A 21,042-nucleotide genomic window follows, 5' to 3' on the forward strand; every position below is an offset into this window, starting at 1 on the left:
GCAGTTAAAGTCATTTCTACACAGACAACTCCACTGCAAACGTTACATAATTCTGCAAGCTCTGTATTTCAAACAACCATGACCCTCAGTGCAGTTCCATGGTTTTTCAAGGAGTCACATGAATATGTTAAGGCTTCTAATAGGTGTGCAAAAAAAAGCATTATTTCCTCCAATCTGAAATCAGTTTCCACCAAAGTAAACTCTAGCAACACAACTTCTTTTGAACTCCATCCCAAACCAGCAGAGCTCTTGTAGATTCCTCCTCTCAGGAACAAGGTACACTAATCCCACATGGCTGTTCAAAGGCATTTGAAATCCTGTCTGAATTTCTTCACTGGACATTGTCTGCAGCTCTGCCATGAGGAAGGAGTTGGTGATAACTGGTTTGCACAGGCAAGGAGAGAGCACAGGGAGCTCTGCTGTCTGGTCATCCAATGCCAGTGGCCCTCTACCATTTCCTTCACAGGGCTCTCCTAGGATGGGGTGGAAGGGGAGGATCACAAAGTGTTCCTGGATGACTGTCCCCAAGCAGGAAAGGTGTCTCAGTGGCATTCATGGTTCCTCCTCTGGGTCTCCTCTGCGAGGAGAGTACAACACCACCAACTACACACCTCACCCAACAGACCCATCTCTCTGAACTCTGTTCCTTACAAGACACTTGCTCCAATCATTCCACCCTTCTGTCCATCACAGCCCTGCAGAAGAGATTAGTGACTTGAAAACTAAAACCCACTGCTCCTCCCCAAACTCCCAAATCAACCCCTGCTTATTCCATTTCCACACAGCAAATTAACACCAAGCTGCCCAGGACACGTGGCATTCACAGGCCATGAACACCAAGGGTGTGACAAAGGTCCAAAGCACCACTGACTCCTGCTCTGCTGATCCATCACTATTACCTGCTCTGCTCACCAAACCATAAAATGATCCAGTCTGCCACAGCACACAGGTATCTGCACTCATGGCTTCCTACCCACCATCCTAACAACACCCAGACATCAGGCCAAGCAGTCTGATTAGTCTAAGCAGGGTCAATAATTTCTATTTTCAAGGCAAAAACCTGAACTGACAAAGCTAACCCTTTGTCAAATACAAACCAAGAAATGACAAATCATGTTTTCTTTCAAACAATGTTTTTACTGCAAGTTCTTTGCAAATATTTGTATAGTCATTACAAAAAAATACCAAAGAAAATTTCAGTCTATTCAATTTCAGAGAGTCATAATTTACAAAAAAATAAATAGCTTTACTCTAAGGACAACAATTGTCTAGTATTAAGGTCAGCAATATCAATCACAGAAGTCCACATTCTCAGTGCTGAGTATTTGTGTCCATCTGACTTAGTTTGCCTTCTTCCAGCATTTTCCTTTAAAATAAGACTAATCAGAACATTAGAAAAGTAACTTTTCTCTTACCACAGAAAAATGAAAATACAACGTGGATCTTGAAAACCAGACTCCATTGCTAATTGAATTGTTAGACCCCTCTGACACACAACTTTAAAAACAGTAATTTTTTTTAAACAACTGTAACAGAACATTTTCCCACAAAATTTAAGAGTCAACAGCAGCAGCATGAAGGGCATGTTTCTTTGATATAAGGCTAATGGTCCTTGATGTGGCAGAATTAAAGCACAGAACTGCCAAAGCCAAGGGTTTTACAATCAACGTCACACCGAGCCTGCAACCCCTGCCCAGACAAATCCTCACTTCTCAGCCTCGTCCCCACAGGTGTCACCAGGATTGGGCACCCAAGTCAGAATTCCTGAGTGAACTGGGTGTAAGATACTGCACACTGCAACGCACCAGCTGCTGCACCAATTTGGTTTTGGAGTGATTGTCATTCCAGACATGCTTAAATACTGCTATGAAGTTGACTGTGCTTTTTGACTTCAGCACTACTGACATTATAGAGAACTTGCTGCTATATGCTGTAAACACATGAAACCTTTAGGACAATGCATAAAGCATTAACCATGTACAGTAAATGCCATAATGAGAACGTCTGGCACACGTTATTTCACAAGAAAAAAAAAAATCTTTGGACTATAGTACTATATGCCACAAAATGTTCCAGGTGCATCCCACAATAGATGGCTCATCAAATGAGGAATCCGCAAACAAGCAAATAATTAGCATTTGCAAAAATGTTTTAAACAAAAAAAAAAAAGAGGGAGGGAACTTCAGAACATAAGAGCAGATGAGAAGTAAAAGGTTTTCTGAACTTCTCTGATGAATCACTCCACCTTATATTTTAGCATATAATGACAGGTTTCAGGCAAAAATTAGAAGTCTCTGCAGTGTTTTGCACAGTGGATGTGCTTCTCCTAAAGTTGGCTAAAATCAATACTAAGAAGAAATAAAAAAAGAAAAAAATTGCATTTTTATGTTACTTCCATTGCCATGCTCTGGCCAACTTCACTATGTCTCAAGCTGAGTTGTATGGTTCACTCCAGCTCAGGGGAAGTTACAGTTCGCCAAATGTATCACCTCCCTCTTCCCCACAGGAACTAAACAAGTTCAAGTGCTACACCAAGCCTGAATCTTTGGCCATGCTGTAGAAAATGCCTCTTTTCCGAAGGAGCTGCTCTGGGCTTCCACACTCCACCACTTCTCCTCTCTCCAGGACTAAAACTCTGTAAAACAAGCAAGGGCGGGGGGGAAAGAAGAAAAAATGGTCAGAGGAAGATCCACAAAGCCAGTGAACACAGACACAGAAACTGTGCAGGGTATCCTACAGACAGACAGAAACTGACTGTTGGTATCCATTATATGCAAGGGAAGACAGTCCTGACTGTATAAACAGACTGAGGTTCTCACTGTCCTTCCTGACCTCACTGCAGATGGTCTGTCTGCTCAGCCTTCAACCACACCTTAGCAAGGCAGCTGACCATGAGGGAGGCTGTTTGAACTATAACCAAAAGTGATGGATAGTGAAATGTCAAATAAACTTCAGAGTGCAAGATCTGCCCCTTTGACTCCTTATGCTGTCTTTGCCTAAATTAGGGCAAGACCCAGGAACAGACTCCTGCCCTTGCCTCCCTCCCCTTTACAGGTTTTCTAGGCAGGAACAGCACAACAGCAGTGCCACAGAGGGATGAGAAGAGCTCCACAGGCCAAGCATAGGCACCGTGAGCCAAAACACACACACCCCACCCATCAAAACAGGGATTGCAGCATCCTTGTGGAGAGGTGGCTAAAAATGAACACAGTGATTCCCATTTAAACAGAGCACAATGCAGGTCACACCTTTGTCAAGATAAAACCGGTATAACTTTACCTCGTGTAGTCCATGATCGTGTTCAGACGATGTGCTATAGTTAATACAGTACATTCTTCAAATTGAGACTTTATCGTTGACTGTATAAGCTTATCTGTTTCAAGATCAACAGCAGCTGTGGCTTCATCCAGAACCAGGATTTTGGACTTCCTGAGCAGAGCTCGTGCCAGGCACACCAGCTGGCGCTGTCCCACACTACGCAGATGGGATGGGAGGGTGGGGAAAAAAAGTCAGAACAAGTTTGCAGTGTTCGTTTTGAAACCCAGCAATTTCTTGTTCTAAAGATAAGGTCAGTCTTACTACTTCCCTGCAGAATATCTAACAGCATCTGAAACTGCAACACACCTCAAATCAAGTCCTGGCAATGCAGTAAGAGAATGCATTACAAATGGTTTCACCGTAACTGCACCATGCTGATTCAGCAAATCAATGCACTGTTGAGGACTGGACTTTAAATGGTTTCTACAGACTGAACACATATATCCCTCTTATGGTGCAAAGAGCAAGCAAACAACTTTCTTAGAAAAACTGCTGCTACTAAAATGCCTGGTCATGCACTAAGAATTCTCCAACTCCCTCCCCAAATTCTCCTGCAGGGCTGGGGGGAGCCCCACACTGCACAGCTCTTGCTGGGTCTGACTATATCCTGTCCCAGGTGAGCTGAAAGGTTTCTGGAAATGGGAAGTCTAGTTGCAGATGGGAGGGCACACACACCCCCCTCTCAGTTCTCATTGGGTCTTCCAGCAATTTTCACAGTCATGGTTCTTTGACATACCTGAGGTTCTCACCACCCTCAGCACACTCATGATTCAGTTTATCAGGAAGGGATGACACAAAATTTTTCAGGTGAGCCAATTCCAAAGATCTCCAAATGTCTTCATCAGAGTGTTGGTCAAAAGGATCAAGATTCATACGCAGAGAGCCAGAGAACAATACTGGATCCTGGTCACAGACAGAGGCAATTGACAGTGTACACAGAACATGGCAAGTGCTCCAAAAATATTTCTTAGATAATGAAAGGAAAACAACATGTACAGATGCAGCTGCAAGTAAGCTAATATACTGCATTTAGGAGTGGGGCCTCATTCTTTCCCAATAAGAACAAGTTATTCTCCCTCACTCTTATTCCTTATACCTCTTTGGGGCCTGACCTCTGCCCTCTGCAGACAGATTCTGGCAGTCTAGACTTTTCCATTAGTCAGTAACTCATGAATTCAGAAAAAAACACAAACAACCAACCAAACCCCCCCCCCGCAAAACAAAACCAAAAAACCCAACCAAACACCAAACAAACCCCAGCCAACTTTCTTTTTACTGGACTACTAAGTTAAAGAAGAGGCCATTCCCGCTCAACCTTCTGTCAGCAGGGACTACTAGGTCAGCTTTCCACTTCTTAGGGAATTACACCATCTGGAAATATTTCAAAATTCCTGAGCTGCAGTATCAATGAAATGAATGAGGGGTTGTTTTCTTGGATAGGAAGAAATACTACTTTGGAAATACTTAAATACTTTTGACCCAGTAGTGTCAGACTGATGCAGAGTGATCAAAAGGAGAAAGCAAAGTCCCCCCCAGATTTCCAAAAGAAGTGGTGCAGAAAACCTTTTACAGTGAGCTCTCTTGTTTTTGCCAGCATGCTGCAATGGTAACTTATCACATTATGTAGTCTTTGAATCAGACAGGCAATAATGGCTACACAGTAAGAACAAAAAGACTTGAGACTAAGTACAGTATATAAAGCCATATTTCCAAATGTTTTGGACTGTCAAACCCACAGTTGCTGGGCTAGACTGGGATGGTTATGTGCAGGTGTCTGTGGGTACTGCACACCACACACTGGTCCCATTTCCCTGAGGGACCCTGGTCAGCTGTTCAGCTGGGACCATCCTCCCCACTCACGCTGAGCTGTCATTTCAGTGATCTGTGTGGGGTGCTGACAAAGCCCCTGAGTCCAAAGCCCAAGGTTTTGCTTCCACACCAGAGATCAGCCACAACCAAGTTCCTACTTGTTACCCAGCACAGGCACACTGAAACCAGTCTAGGAAAAAAGCTTAGTTTCAAGTCAAGAGCAAGCTGAAAGGACTCCATTTCATAGCAGAGATCAGAGGAGGAATAACTGTTTTCTCCCCAGTACATCACAAACAGCCCTGTCACACAGGGAGTTCTGGTAGTGGCAGGATTTTGCACCTACCTGAGGGATGATGGTGATCTTGAACCGCAGGTCATGGAGCCCTATCTTTGCAATATTAATTCCATCAATAATAATTTCTCCTTCAGCTGCTTCATTAATCCGAAACAAACCTAAAGTGAGTGAGGATTTTCCAGCTCCTGTTCTTCCAACTATTCCAATCTGTTGGGAAGAAATACAGGAACAACTTATTCTGGGAAAGTGTTACAGCCTTTCCAAGCCTTTCTACCCAAAACTGACCCATTTGCAGAAGGTTGTCATATTTGCTGGGCTATCCACACACCAAAACAGCATACCAGAGAATGATCAAAGGGGAAGAAAAATCACTGGATGTGAAAAAAACAACAACAAAAAGATGTCTCAAGGTTTGCAATCCAATCACAGAAGTTGAGTTTTTCTAGAATTGTAAAGCAAGTCAAGGTTTCCATAATCCTTCGTTTGGTTCATGCTTCATAGTTATAACTGCGGGCTTGACATTTATCTTGTTGGAATTTATAGCAAAATCATACCAAAAGCACTCAGTTTCACACTGTATGTTTTTCTTCCCGGCTAGAATGAAGTCTTGATCAATTCTTTCCTTTTTTAAAAATATGAAAGATTGCTACTTTGGTTGGCTGATACACCTCTCACCATCTGCCCATTCTAACTACTCTTGAGGTACTATTCTGCCCATATTTCTAGGTAGAAAGTGTGCACTGAGAAGAAAACAAATGCCTAGCTGGCGGTCACAAATAAGGAAGCTAGATAGTAGATCTGTCTTGCAGCTACCTTTTCTGCTGCTGTGCAACATCACACAGGAATCCACACGGGACTGGGGTGGGAAATTTGTGAGCACACAAGTGAGGAACCAGTAGGAGAAACACAGAGATCACAGCATAAACCTCACCTCCCAGTGAAACCAGGTCAAATGATACTTGGCATCTCCACATAAGTGTATCTTTATCCATGATACAGGACACACCTTGCAAAGGCTGAGAGCCCATGACAGCTGAAGTTACACCAAGGCTGATTCTACAGCAGCTTTTCTAGTTCTTAAGGACCCCAGACACATTACAGAATTGGTTTAGCCCTTTCTTTGGCTCATGCATGCAGATTTATAAGCTGTAACACTCAGTCATTACCTTTTCACCCCCATTTATGGTAACATTTATGTTTTTCAGAACCAAATCCAAGTCTTCGCGGTAACGTAAACCATAACCTCGAAACTCAATCTTCCCTTCCTCGGGCCAGGTACTCGCTGGGGCGGTTTGTTCGATACTCCACTCGGCCTGAAAGAACCACAGGAACACCTGATCAGCTCCTGCTTCAACCAAATGGGCTGAGAGGACTCAAAGAATGCAGTGAAGAAAAATCCTTCTCAGTGCATAATTTGCAAAAGGAACTGTGATGGCAATGAGAAGACAGGGAAAGAGTTGCCTCAAGACAGATTAAATGGTCTGTGTAGGCAAGGGCTTGGCTACTGCAAAAGTCCCAGTTGCTGGATAAACTTTCCTGCTACAAATGGCAGAATCATGCAGGCAGCAGGCATTGAGAGAGCCTGCCTGTACACCCCCACCATGGCAAGGAAACCACTGGGGAAGCCACACATGCAGCTAGAAGCAGTTTAACTGAGACACAAGTACTAAATGATTAATAAGCTGGTAAACAGCTGCTGCCTCAGCCTCCAACGCAGGTGGGAAAGGAGAGAACACACCCCAATGCATTCACTGCCAGTGTCCAATAAAAAGGCTTTTAAATGTATAAACACTGGTCTGCTACCAGAACCTAAGAAAAAATTCTAGGAAGGGCCCTCATAACATTTGGCTGCAAAAACAGTGACTCAAGTCAGGTTCAAGTGACAGGCATAGCAAAGAGAAGCCCCAGGGAACTCTGCTCTGTAAAGGGAACAACTGCAGATTAAATGAGTAGTTCTGTTATCTGAATCAAAACAAAAAAATTAAAACCTCTTTACTCCCCATACTGAGAGCAAAAAGAGAAACACAAATGAAAAAAATAATAGTTAGAGATTTAGGAAACCAAAACGTTTGTTCAGCCCCACTGCTTAGTCCTAGGCCAGAACAGCACATTTCCTAAATAGCATTGTGTAAATATCAGTGGATACACATCAGAAGCATCCACAGGAACTGCCTGCTGAGATCCAGCCTGTCCCAAGCAAGGGACATCACTGACAGCACTGAGCTCTGTGTCCCCCCTCAGCTCAGAGCACAGGCCCAACCTCCAACCCATTCAGCCAGACAGCAGGTGAGACCTCAGAACAGGGCACTGACTTCTACAGGTGTGGCAGACAACTCATTGTACCTCCTTCTCCATTTCAGTATATTCTTTGACTCTTTCAACAGCAACAATGTTGGTTTCCACCTCAGATGACATGCGAACCAGCCAGTTCAAATATGCTGTAATCTGCAAGAAGGAAAGAAGTCTAGAGGCAGTTTACACTAAATATGTTACCTGCAATAAATAAAAGACATGGAACAACCAAAGCACTGCAAGATCATGGAATCATAAACACAGACAAGATCTTGGTTAATCACTCCTGGAAAGGAGAAGAGTCGAGATGCCGCATCCCCTCACACAGGGAAGGTACAGAAGGAACTTTCCAGCACCTTCTCAGATACTATTTGTAGTTATTATTCTCTTTCTATGTTCCTTATATTAATTTTCCATCCAAAGCCATATCAAGGTTCTGGCTTTTTGATGCAGTCTTACAAATCAGAGGTGGGTTTTTTTTTCCAAGAAACGTAAAACTACCTGCAGTGAGTAGGATACCGAGAGGCCAACCAGTCCCGCGCTGAGTTTGTTGCGTGCAATCACTGCAAACAATGCTGCAAAGAGGACAATAAAGTTCCCCACGTACTCCAGACGGACAGCCAGCCACCTGCCAGGCAGAAAAACAGAATGCATCTTTCCAGGAGTTCACCCACAGAAAATTAAGGATGTGCAACCGATGTTCTGTCACACATGTTTTTTAGAAGACCATTAACATGGCATGTGTGTCCTGCTAGTGACACAGGAACTGCCAGATATCTGAGGTTCTGCTTCAGCAGCATCTGAACCTAGCTGCATCCAAAATTAATAAATCTTTCAGGTGCATGAATTCCAGTCTCAGCCACAACTGATTTCTGAACTAACACTGGGATCAATTAATCAAAACTTTTAAAAGAATATAAGCCAGAAGTAAGGCAGAAACTCTCAGAAAGAAGAGAGATTCAGAATTAGTAATCTCCACTTTATCACAGAAGTTTAAGCAAAACACCTGCGAAACCAATATACCCCCACAGGCTTCCCTACCCTGGACAAGTATGCCAAGAGCTGTGATTGTTCAGGAGCACAGCCAGCAAAGCCATGTCCTTCCCAGATAACCGCCCTTCAATATTTCAGCCCCACTGTTACCTGTTTGCAACAATGCTTGGATAATAAGCTTTCTGATTTTCATCCACTTTCATGTCGTTCTGCTTTATGAAACGTTTCTGCTCCTCAAAGGCTCGAATGACACTGACTCCCAGCAGGGTCTCATTGAAGTGAGAATACACGGGAGAACGACTGACAGACTCCAGGCGTTTGAGCTGCCGAGACGTGGCCACATAAAATCTCTGCAATTCAGAGTATGAGAATTATGGTTACATCAGACTGCGTCTGAAAAGACAAGGGGAATTGTAAGACAGTTCCCTGCCATCTGGGCTGTTACTAACAGAGATTCAACTTACATGTGGAAATACACACCTTCTCTAACACTTTTAGGCCTAAAAACATCATTACATACACAGTGCTGTCTTTAAACAACCACCAGTCAAACCACCTCATGCAGTAGCCATTTTCTGCTCTTTCTCTTCTCAGCAAGTTTAGTTCAACAGTATAAAACACACACATCACCACAGTGACTCAAACCCAGCATATTACAATCCTTCCTAGAGCAGAGTAAGAACTCTCTTAAATAACAAGATGAGTGACTGCTGGTCTTAGTTCCCCCAAGTAACACTCCTTACCTGCACAAACAAGTAGGCAAGTCCCAGAGGTGGAATAATGACAGCAGCTATAGGTGTGGCCAGCAGAATGATGATACAAGCCCCAATCACATTAAACATTGAGCCCATGAACATTTTGATGATTGGTGGAATGGTGGAGTCAATGGTATCTATCTCCTTAGAAAAACGGTTCACTAGATTTCCACTTGGTGTACGTTCAAAGAAACTCATTGGAGACCTGAGGACATTGTGCAGCAGGTTATGGTGTAGGTGTCGTGATGCAAATATTCCCCCTATTGACACGACCATTGAGTAGCCAAACACAGCAATACCTAGAAAAGAAGACTTACTTTTAACTGCTGCCACCTCTCACACAAAACATTTCCTAATTTTGTCATCATTTACCATTAGCATGTCTCTAGTACAACTAATCAGCCAGGGAACTAGGGTTCACTACAGGAAGACCTAGCACATATGTCAAGTAGTTTAAAAATAAAAAATAAAAAATAAAAATAAAATAAAAAAAAAAATCAGTGAAAACATCACATTCCTGTCCTAGAAGAAGTTGCTTCTCCATTAATAAAATTTGTGTCATATTTGAACGCTTTGCTCTGAATCAGCAAATGTTAAAGTAGGTAAGACCAAACAAACCTTGAGAAATTCCCAGTGCTCCATATACTCCCAGTCTGACATCTGTGTACTGCTGTGTCCCATTGATAACAGGATCATCTGTCCATAAACTTAGCCAGTAGTTGGAAGCCAAGGAGGCTATATGATTACACAGGAAGAGGAAAATGCTCAAGAAAGACATAAAGAGTCCAATTGCTTTCATGTAGTCCCAGTACACCGATGCCTTTACCTGAAGACAGAAGGGAAAAAAAGAAATACTCATTTTGCAGATTAAGTTTCAAACGCAGTAACTTCCCCTTCTCTAATGCCTATTTAAAGTCAGTATCCCTGCATCAGGCCATGAAAACACAGAGCTGCACTCTGGAGAGCCACTGCTTGGGAACACATGCTGCAAGGCACTCGATGGAGACACGCCAAATCCAACATCCCCTCAGGGCAGGCACACATCATCTTTCGTTGTCATCCAAGGGAAGGGAGGAGTAGGGAGAGAGCTGCCTGAAGTAACACAGACCATCAGTAGCACAGCCAAAAACTTTACTGAGGAGTTCCAGTTTTTGGCTCTCTGTACCACAAGATTATAAAGCCTTTAAACCAACCCTTGCTCCACATGGCTTGTATCCTATGATCTATGTTTAACCAACAACAAGCAATACCAGCTTGCACTCCAGCAACACTGCTAGGAGGGGTAACTGCCATTTTCCCAGGAAGCCTAGTCTCAGGTTTCTTAAAAAGCCCTGGGTATCCTGGGATTAGATACTTGTGTCTACAGTGGAAACTTGGCTTAAATTCATCTGAGTCGATTCCAGCTCCCTATACTGAAGGGCAGATTTCATTAGGTCACCTAATTTGTCACAACCTCTCTCCAAGAAACAGCTGCAAGGTTTTCGTTTCTTCTTTTAAACTTTGATGTGGTCAGGCCCATCATCTTACACAAAAGGTTCGGTGTCGACATTCTTTCTGCAGGCAAGCACGGGGCTCAGGTTTGGGAGCAGAGGGCACAGCAACACTTCCATGAAGTATTACACAACAAGCAGCAAGTTCAAGAATTCCCTCAGCCCTTTCTCACGCCAGTTACGTGGCCTTCAGAAGTTATTTTCTTCTAAAAGGGATTTTTCCAAAACTGAAAGAGGGCCCAGGAAGTGGGGACTGGAGACCTTACCCTCCCGGTCTTCGCTGTGTCGGCCTCCGTCAGTTTCCAGGAATTCTTTTCAGCAAGTGGCTTCTGCAGCTCTGCTGTGCTGCTCTGCTGCTGGGACTTCCCAGTGTCTCTGCTGTATGTTGAAGAGTTACTGAGTTGCCTGTTAGCAGACATTTTATTTTTCAGTTTTAGCTTGACATAGGACAGGTGTTTACTTCATAAATAGGCTTTGACAGTCCACAGCTCCAAGTCAGTGGTTTACATTCCCATGGAGATCTCCTCACCAGCCATCATGGGGCCATGAGTACTTCCCTCCTCCCCTCAAAGTGCACTCTCCTAACCCTCCCTGATGGCATTCAGTCCCCAAGTGCCCCGTGTTCAGACACAAGTAACGCTACGAGCCAGATAAAGAAGTGTTGGTTGCACAATCAAACTCCAGAAAGAAAAATGCTTTGTGACCAACACCACCAGCCTTTACAAACCCTGTCATCATATACATTGCAGCTGCTGGAGTGCAATAAAATGTTCCCCCACTCACATCAAAACTGGCAATTTTACTCCCAGGCACTCATTAACTTCCAGAAATACACTGTCTCCAGAGCACCGTAAGAATAAGGCAAAGCCTATGACATGATTTTGGAAAGGTATAATCAGAGGAATTGCAAGCATAGCAGCAGCTGTATTAGGTCAGACTAAAGGTCCACTTAGCACTTCATCCCATCTGACAGCAGTCAAATGCAGAAGCTTTGGGAACATGTACAAAGCTGGACTAGCCAATAAAATACTCTCCCTTTTATGCAAGCCAAACCCACGGTGTATTTTGCAACACAAGTTTCTTTCTCAGGCTGCTGGATCCAGCATGATATATTTTCCTCTAACAAATACCATAAAAATAAATTACTCTTTATCCACATCTGAGTAACAGGATTGAAAAAAAGGGGGAGAAGGGAAAAAGAAAAATAAAAAGGAGAATACACACCTATGCATTAACTTTCCAGGGGCTTCATTCACAAGGACTCCGTTTTCTACAGGTTTTCCTTCTTTTGTAGATGGACTATTTGTATCTGAGGGGATGAAAAAGTAAACATGAAAATGGTACAGCAAAGAGACACAGGGGTTCCATTTCCAGCCCAAATGACTGATGCAGTCCTGATGTGCAAACAAAGCAGGGAACACAGGTATTTACAGATACTAGCAGAAAATTGACCAGGTGAATGAATAAGTTTAGTTCTACCCCCAACAGGATTCATTGCCAAGACAGGGAACATTTTTTTTTTCTACTAAATGTAGGTCAGTAATAATAATGTAATATAATTATGAGGACATACTTTATGTTAAAGCATGCAATACCAAGTCACATGTGACTCACTCTATGGAAAAAAACCCAACACTCCAGCCACTCCTTTACAAAGCACATCTTTTACACAGTTAATTATAAATTATTTTCAATTTATACTGCAATGAGAAGACATTCTAGTAAATGATGGAGCAAAGCTGTAAGAACAGTAGGCATGTGCAAAGTTAAGCAGGAAGAAATGTGCAAAAGTCTGGTGTTTTAGGCAACTATAGGAATCAGATTAATTTAAGCAAGAGATCTTTCCATGAATTGTTATCCCACAACATCCCCCTTGTACCAAGATGCAGCACACACAAAACAATTGCCAAAAATACTTCAGAAAACCTGTCAGCTTGAAAGATTAACCTTTTTGAGCCATTTAAATCAGTGTTATACAGTGCCACAAGTAAAACTTCTCAGTTCAGGTTATGTCATAATTTTCCTTATAAAAACCAAACAACTGACTCCTAAAAAATTACCTGTCAAGCAAACAGAACTTTATTTTCATGTATGAAAGTTAATTTGGAATTTGTAACACAGAATTTTGCATTTTAAATTGTTTATGCGAACAAAGACACCCATCTGCATCTATTCAAAAGATATTTAGGAAGAATTTTGGAGATCTAGAGTCTGAAATTTTCATGGTCTTACAGTGAAGCAAAATATATCCATAAAATGTTACGTGTGGACTGCTTGAACATAGAGCTGTTCCCTCCTGTCTGCAAACTGAACATTTGTTCATTACCCTAAAAACCCAAAGCTAAATTGTTCAGCATGATCTTAAGCATAAAAACAGCAGAAAGTGTGAAAAAGTGAAAAGTTCAATTATTTAGTTTTTTCTTATATGAGCAAACCAAGATGGGACTGGTTATTTTAAGCACTTGACAGCATTTGTTTTGAAAAGTTCCCATATGAAAACCAGCAAGCATTCCAGCATCATATTGCTTTAGAACATCACTGAAATTCCAAACCCACATGAAGAAAACAAAACCACAAATAAACCTCCCTCCCCTAACAGCTCTTACATTTGATTTTATGTTGTAGGCTACAAAGATTTCTTGCCTATACTGCATTTAGCTCTTGAGGACAAAAAACGCTCAAGACTGCCATAGTAAATCTGGCATATGCACTTGGGGTATAAGCCCACTAATGAGGGCTCTGTTGAAAAATGTGTCCAGAAATTATATAAGGGAACAGCTGTGAAGTACTGAATACACATATGAGAACAAAAGGGACCCTCGGGACTCAGTCCTGAATGATGCCTCCCCGAGTACACTCACTACACTCCCGGGTCCAGGGTGTACTCTTAAAGTTTATTTAAAGCTTCCTCATGGAAGCGTTTGAGATAAAGAACTGCTGCTTGAGTTACCCACAAGCTGCCACACCAACTGCTGTAGCTCACACAAACCATGCATACCATGCATATAACTTCTATTGTGCAGATAAAATTCTTCTAATAATGACTCAATCTCTTGTAAATAAACTGCAGCTACTTGTATTACTCCAGCGTAAGCACTGATATAAAGCCACATGGCAAAAGAGCAGTTACCTGTTTCCAGAGGTTCCATCGTTCCTTCTAATGAAGGATCTGACTCTAAAAGCACACATAATTAACTTCTCCAGAACACACTCAACCATTTTCAATCTTTACAACAATGCATTCAAGAATAACCTAAACCACAAAACCATAAATGCCCAGGGCAGAATCAAATTTGCTGAAATGGACCTATTTTTAATCCCAAGCCTCGTGCATAGTTTTCCCACACACAAAAGAAACCCCATGAAGCTGAGGATGGGAAAGGCAGCAGTACAGCACACAGAAAGAGGTAACCCTCAGGAATCCCAACGGGAGAGAAAGGCTGGGAGGCAACGGAGAGCAGAATCACAGCCAAACCTCAGAGACTGGGTAGAAGGAGAGGCTCTCCCACCCCGGCAGGAACAGACATATTCCAGCCAGAAAGCCCCAATCCAGGGTTTTCAGGCTGCCAACAGATAGCTTCAGGCACAAGGGAGCCTCCCTTTTAAAGTGGGTGTGCAAATACCCTCCAGCTATCTCAGACTGACTCCAAGATCCTGTGATTCTGAATAATAGTGACCTTTTACATATTTGATAAATATTAGTATTATCCTCGTGAATCAGACAAATAATGCTTCTATTTTTCACTTTTTACCATTGGCAGAAGATCACTCTACCAAAACTGATAAACAACCTTGCTGCAAATAGGCCAAGCCTGTGATACAGCAAAATCCTCTCAGATCACCAGAGTCATAATGAAGTTAGAAGTGTCCTTTATGAGACAACTGCAGAGAAGCATGGCAAAAGATAAAGCACTGGCTCATTCTCCAAAAGAACATTCAGTATTTAAATGGAAAAATAAAATAACTTAGTTTAGTGTAAAGGACTTCAAAATCTATTTTCCACACTTGGGAAAGGGAGGAGACAAAGACTAGGAGAACAAGGCTATTAAATGAGGCAAATCTTTGTATAAGTCAACTTGTTAACTGCCTAGGGAAGTGCAGAGAGCTAATTTGTCTCTGAAAATTGCACACACCAAAGAAGCCACAAGTCTGACTGTCCCCAAAGTAGCTATAGAAGCACCTACAGAAAATACACACAAGTTAACCTGATTATGCTTCCACAGAGTCTCTTCCCACAGTGGTTTTCACAGTGGGAGACCCCACCTGCTCAGTACTTGCTGTGAACAACGTCCACCCAAACCAGCATCCCAGTCTGCAGAGTGACAACTGACACTACCAAGAGACCCTTCCAAGAGGAATGCCATCCCACAGCAGGGCACGCTGAGCTTGAGACTCAAGATGACAGACCATCCCCAAATCCAACTCCCCACGACAGGGAGTCAGAAGAAGATGCCACCTTGCACGTTCAGGAAACAAACCCTGCCCATTCACAGCCTCCAAGGGCAGTCTGGTGCCAGCCTGGATAGCAGAGGACAAGACAGACCATCACAGCCTCCCCAAAAGGAACTCTGAGATGAGCTGCCAAAGGCAGCCATTCAACACATCTTTAACACTTTACAGCTGCATCAGTGCAGCAAAATGCAGCATTTCAGTTTTGTCTGTGACAGGCACATGAGGAATACACCATAAACTGCCTGTGTGTTCCCTCTGGGGAATGGGAGGGAATTAATGGTTTTTCAAATGGAAGATGAAGCAAAAAGTAGGCTCAGTCCCTTCCTTACTCTGGAGAGCCTGCTCTTCAGCACTAGGCTGCAGACATTTGCTACCAAACAGGCCTCAAGCAATGTCAACAACTTAACCCCAGCCAGCACAGTGCACACACCCCTCAGACTTCTCAGCATGAGCATATGGAGGAGCATCAGGAAATCACCATAGGCGAGCCACTGAAGAAAACAGGCTGGAGGCAAGAGCCTGAGTTCCCTTATTAAAATCCAATACTGTAATTGTCTGCAGATTAAAAAAAAAAAAAATCTGAAGTATATTCCTCTATCAGTGCAGCTGTTTTGTGAAGCAGAAGCAGGAGTCAAGGACATCAGCTAGAAAACTGAGCTGCTGCTTCCTCCTCCCTGTCCCCAAAGGAATAACGTGCATAAAGAAGACACATCCTAACGGAGACAGGAAGGGTGTATAAACCCCAGCTGGCCTTTATGCAGTCTCACAAACATCTGTTTTTTTTCACTAAGAGGGATTTTATTACAGATCTGTTACACATTTTGCTAAATTTTAAGAAAGAATGCGTGTTTAATCTCACAACCTTGAATGCCCTTAAAGACATAAGCACCTCTACCTATAGGTAATCACAAGGTAATTTAACTTCCCTTCCACTACTACTGTTTTTCCTCTAACATGACAGATATCAACTTATCCCAAGATGAGCTTACCACTGTTCTCCATGCTTTGTTCAGCATTAGCATATGTACGAAGAAACTCAGCAAAAGCCCCATCTTGCTCCAGCAGCTCCTGGTAGGAGCCCATCTCAGAGATTTCTCCATCAGTCATTACCAGAATTGTATCCATTTGAGGCAGATAGTTGATTGCATGGGTTACCAAAAGCCGAGTCTAAATAGTAAAATTAAAAAAAAGATTTTCAAACATCTCAAATTAGTAAATACCATGGTTGAACTACTGCTCTTACTGCTTGAATTACGTTTATAAATACAGTAATAACAAGGGATAGGCATGTGGCATTTTTAAGAAAAAATTATTCCATTGAATAATTTTGAATTACAGAAACCAGAGCACCTTTCATTATAAAAATCTCAGTGTTTTATAGAAGTTCTCTAAAAATCATAGAAGCATCCTTTCATTTTTCAGATGTTAAAAACAAAAGCCTGAATATGCAACTTAACAAACTCAGCCAAGAAAAAGAAGAAGCATTCTCTAGAGACTAGTATTCATTATGACATACTTTATTTTTCAGGATTCCTTTCGGTCCAATAACTTTTTCAAAAATATGTTTCCCAACATGAGCATCAACAGCTGATAAAGGATCATCAAGTAAATAGACATCTGCATTACAGTAAACTGCCCGAGCAAGACTGACTCGCTGTTTCTGTCCTCCAGACAAATTCACACCCTGGGGAAACAAGAAAATAGGATCCTTTATTTAGAGCTGAAAAGAGGTGTCTTGCTACAGCTTATGAAAGACACAAGTCATAGGTGGTTTATTCAAATCAGAATTTCAGCATTGTATGAAACAGATCTCCACAAATAATTTCCCTACCACAACGGCATAAGCAATCAGTCAAAATCCTCCTGGAAGGAAGCACATATATTATGTTGTCACTGTCAGGGAAGGGTTAGCCAAAAAGGTGTTGCTAGTCTTGTAAAGCAATTAACCCTGACCAACCTACCTATCTTTGTACATTGAGGAGCTACCTTTCTTCTCAGCTGTATTTCTGCAGTGCTGCCTATGATTTAATGAACAAACTCTGTCCACACTCTGCAACCTGGCCGGCCTGCTGACCAATAAGGAAGATAAAGCTGCCCCCTTTGGTGAATCTGGGGCTGTCAGTTATTTGTATAGCTGAGAGCTATATCCACCTCTAACTAGTCAGCAGGCAAAGTACATATCCCAGTCTTCAGGAGAGCCCCAGCTGAGCAGAATGTCCAGCAGCCATATACACATGCTCTGTCATGTTCACGGGAAGGGGACACCCTGTCCTGCTTCCATAGCACAGCACTACAACTTTCCAAATCCCACACCACACATACTTTTGCAACCAAGGGCCAGTTTTGGGGTGGTGGTTGTTTTTGTGGTTTGTGTTTTGGATTTTTTGGGAGGGGTTGGTGTTGGAGGGAATGATTGCTTGTTCTTAAGGAAGCTGAAGTGTTCAGAAGATTCTTCTCCTGCTGTTTTCATACATTTTTCTGCTCTACGACCATGGCAACTTAGAGACGACTAAAAACTGTCATTGCAAGATGCTTTTGCATTTGTAATTGAGGACTGGTTTCCTCCCATTTGAGGCTTAAAGATGAGGAAATACACTGTACCAATCTGCCTCTTATTCCAGAGGATTTCTACTCTGAATGTTTTAAATTCAATACGACTTAGAGATAAAGCAGAATGAAAGTCCCACAGCCTTAACTACAAGCAGTAGCACTGTTATGGTAGGGTGGGTATTCAAATACCTTTTCTCCTATTTCTGTTTTGTCTCCTGAAGGAAGAATCTCTATATCAGGCAGCAGAGCACAGACCTCAATCACACGCTTGTACCGGCTCTCATTCATCTCCCTTCCAAAGATAATGTTATCTTCCAGAGTTGCATTTTGGACCCAGGCTTGCTGAGGAACATAGGCTACAGAGCCCTGCAAGAAAAATAAAGTTCCTTATTTAGTACTTTAGACTAAGAGTCTGCACACAGAGTCAAAGCACAGCAGGGCTTTGTGAGGCAGGCAGTGCTAATCACCTCACAAATTGCCTACGGTCATTTCAAAACTGTACAAAGTAGTTCTTGGGCTCACCTCCTCCAAAATGTTAGTTTTATAATCCTCTCTGTAAGTGAAAGTAACAAAGTGCATTGGTAGAAAATAAAGGACTTCAAACAAAATAGGATTAACATAAACCTGGAGGAAACATTTGTTTAGAGAATGTTTGTACAAATTACTGAATGTCAAAAGTCATTAGTTCTTTCATATAGTTATAAATTACATTCTTCATAAAACAATCTAATCTGGAATGCAAGTGTTTAACAAATGCACCCTGCCAAGAGATTTCTGCAGAAAGCACAGGAAGTTGTTTTCATATAAAAGTCACTTCAAAGAAAGAGACTGAGATAATGCAAAGTATTTTGCTTTGAGGATCATTTCTGCCTTCTTTTTCTCCACTATAGTTAGTGATTCAAATCTCACCTACCTTGTTTTTCCCCAGCAATTTTGGAAGTTACCAAACCTACAGTTTGCCATATATTTGTATGGAAAGGAAATTATTTTAAGAGCAAAACATTACAGCAGCAGCAAAGTACAAACCAAGGACTTTTCACTTATTTATTTATCTACTTCCAGGTCATTTTTCCTCTGTGAGCTCTGTGCAACTCTGACGTCTAGGAAAGTGCAAACTGCAACAGCAGCTTTTCCCATGTTTGGGTATCTGGGTGCATCCTCTCTCCTTGTAATTCTCTGATGTCTAAGAAGGTATGACCCAATGCTGCTGTTCCTCAGGCTGGGTTTCCTCAACTCATACCCAGCTGGCAACAAGACTCACCAGAATACTTATCTTAGAAACCTTCATCGTTCTATTTGTCTAAATCTGAAACCAACAGATTTGGATGTTGTTGGGTCCAGGCTTAACAGGCAATTATACAAAGTGCAGGCTAAGGCACATACATGGCTTGCCAGGAAATCAGGCTAAAAAGTGCATTCATTTGAAAGGCTGTCTCTTTGCCTCTTCACACCTCTCAGAAATTTAGATAGAATCCCTCTGGCAACACCCACAAATAGCTGAACGATTCTTCAGACATATCCCACCTTGACAACCACGTAGCCTTCCTTCTTGTCCATCTCCCCCAGTAACGCTGACAGCAGTGAAGACTTTCCACAGCCAACCTGACCAACAACAGCCACCAAGGAGCCTTCAGGAACAGTGAAATTAATGCTGAAATAAAGTGCACATAATTCAGCCTCGCTTGCTGGCACATCCCAGTAGTTAAACAGTCAATTGAATTGCCCATATAAAACCAGATGCAATGTGAACACTCACTGCAAATACTGACACAGAACCAAACTGTAACTGTTTGAAAATGCAAACCTCTTATTCAGAAAGCACCCACCTCTTCTTATACTTAGAACATAGTATTAAAATATGTAATTATTAAAAAGGGGGGGAAAAAAGTAAGAAAAAAAGCACTGAGAGCTGACCTTGCCAATATTTCTCTCAAATGCTCCGTGAACACAAATGTAAATACAAATGGATAGTTCCCAAGGAATATGCTATTTAAGTCCCAAGAAAGAGCAGCCAAAGTTAAGGAAGGGAACAGGGCACATGGAACACAGGGCTTGTAGCTGCATCAGCCCAGTTACTTTGTTAGTCATACCATGTGCAAGGTTCACCACTGGTTTTCTGCAGCACGGGAATCAAGAATGGCTACAGTTCAGCGAGAATCAGATTGTGAAAGGGAGACTGAGGAATCAGGCAAACATGAGGGACAAGGGATGATTCCAAGGGGCTGACCTGGCTGCCTCCTCTAGATGGAGCTCACCCCATCTGCAGCACATAGCAAGACCTTGAAATTCCTTGCAGTTTTCTCCTCTCCCATTACACCTCTTGCTACTCCCCTTTATATATTCCATGCATGCAATACACTGTAAACCTCTCCAGTTTATGAAGGCCCAATTTATATAGAAGATATGTCATTTGTTTTATTTCTTTAACGCAACAAACTCTTCTCCATACGTATTTTATAATTCAAATACAGATCATTTATGATGCAGCAATTTATGGGGTGGAATGAAGGGTACCAATTCTTACCTGTTCAGCAAAGGAGGATCAGTTTTGGACCAGCTAAACGTTGCATTCTTTACAACAATGCATCCTTCAGCTGCAAACAGAAAACTCATATTTATAAAAGTATCAATGAAAGGTGCATACATGCTCTGGATCATGCCACACAAGTCAACCTAAACATGCATAGGCAGAGGTATAAAGCTGCTTTTGCAGAAGAACAACAACTCACTGCTTACCACAAAATTTGTCTTCTGCTTTTACTGGATCTAGTAAGACAGCAGAGGTTCCAAGGTTACACTTATTCAGCAACCAGGAGGTACGTGAATGTCAATCACACAGAGTAGCAACTAATTCAGCTGCATCCTCCTTTATCCAGCACTGTTAAGTCAGTTCAAGAAACCAGCAGCCTCCATCTGACTTGTGTTTTAACAGAAGCATCAGCTAAACTGCCCATTTACCATGTCAAGTTACTACAAGAATGACAGGCCAAATAAATCAAACTACCACATAAAATACCTTTGACCAAAAATACTGTTCAGTGAAATGTCACATGGAAGTGGCATCTGTAGTTTTTTACAGCAACGACTC

At 42.2% G+C, this 21,042-nt stretch overlaps 1 protein-coding gene across 6 annotated transcripts in view; it reads right to left on the reverse strand.

Annotated features, from left to right (window-relative positions):
* Positions 1–1,121: 1,121 nt before the first annotated feature.
* LOC108496578 (multidrug resistance-associated protein 1) overlaps positions 1,122–21,042 on the reverse strand; it is a 50,314-nt gene continuing 30,393 nt past the window's right edge. For 3 of the 6 annotated variants that reach the window (XM_017813411.1, XM_017813407.1, XM_017813412.1), the window contains 18 exons: positions 20,479–20,548; positions 19,479–19,605; positions 18,144–18,320; positions 16,921–17,088; positions 16,394–16,571; positions 14,083–14,127; positions 12,177–12,261; positions 11,219–11,357; positions 10,081–10,288; positions 9,451–9,761; positions 8,858–9,057; positions 8,216–8,342; positions 7,766–7,867; positions 6,589–6,735; positions 5,471–5,629; positions 4,055–4,221; positions 3,280–3,474; positions 1,122–2,635 (listed from right to left, as the gene is read on the reverse strand). In XM_017813411.1, coding sequence (XP_017668900.1) covers positions 2,527–2,635; positions 3,280–3,474; positions 4,055–4,221; positions 5,471–5,629; positions 6,589–6,735; positions 7,766–7,867; positions 8,216–8,342; positions 8,858–9,057; positions 9,451–9,761; positions 10,081–10,288; positions 11,219–11,357; positions 12,177–12,261; positions 14,083–14,127; positions 16,394–16,571; positions 16,921–17,088; positions 18,144–18,320; positions 19,479–19,605; positions 20,479–20,548 — 2,714 coding nt within the window. In that variant the 3' untranslated portion in view covers positions 1,122–2,526. The remainder of the gene's footprint in view (positions 2,636–3,279; positions 3,475–4,054; positions 4,222–5,470; positions 5,630–6,588; positions 6,736–7,765; positions 7,868–8,215; positions 8,343–8,857; positions 9,058–9,450; positions 9,762–10,080; positions 10,289–11,218; positions 11,358–12,176; positions 12,262–14,082; positions 14,128–16,393; positions 16,572–16,920; positions 17,089–18,143; positions 18,321–19,478; positions 19,606–20,478; positions 20,549–21,042) is intronic. The other 3 variants (XM_017813408.1, XM_017813410.1, XM_017813409.1) reach the window with 3 other exon arrangements.

This window comes from Lepidothrix coronata, unplaced genomic scaffold, assembly GCF_001604755.1.
Source record: "Lepidothrix coronata isolate B3197 unplaced genomic scaffold, Lepidothrix_coronata-1.0 Scaffold41, whole genome shotgun sequence".
Taxonomy (NCBI): domain Eukaryota; kingdom Metazoa; phylum Chordata; class Aves; order Passeriformes; family Pipridae; genus Lepidothrix; species Lepidothrix coronata.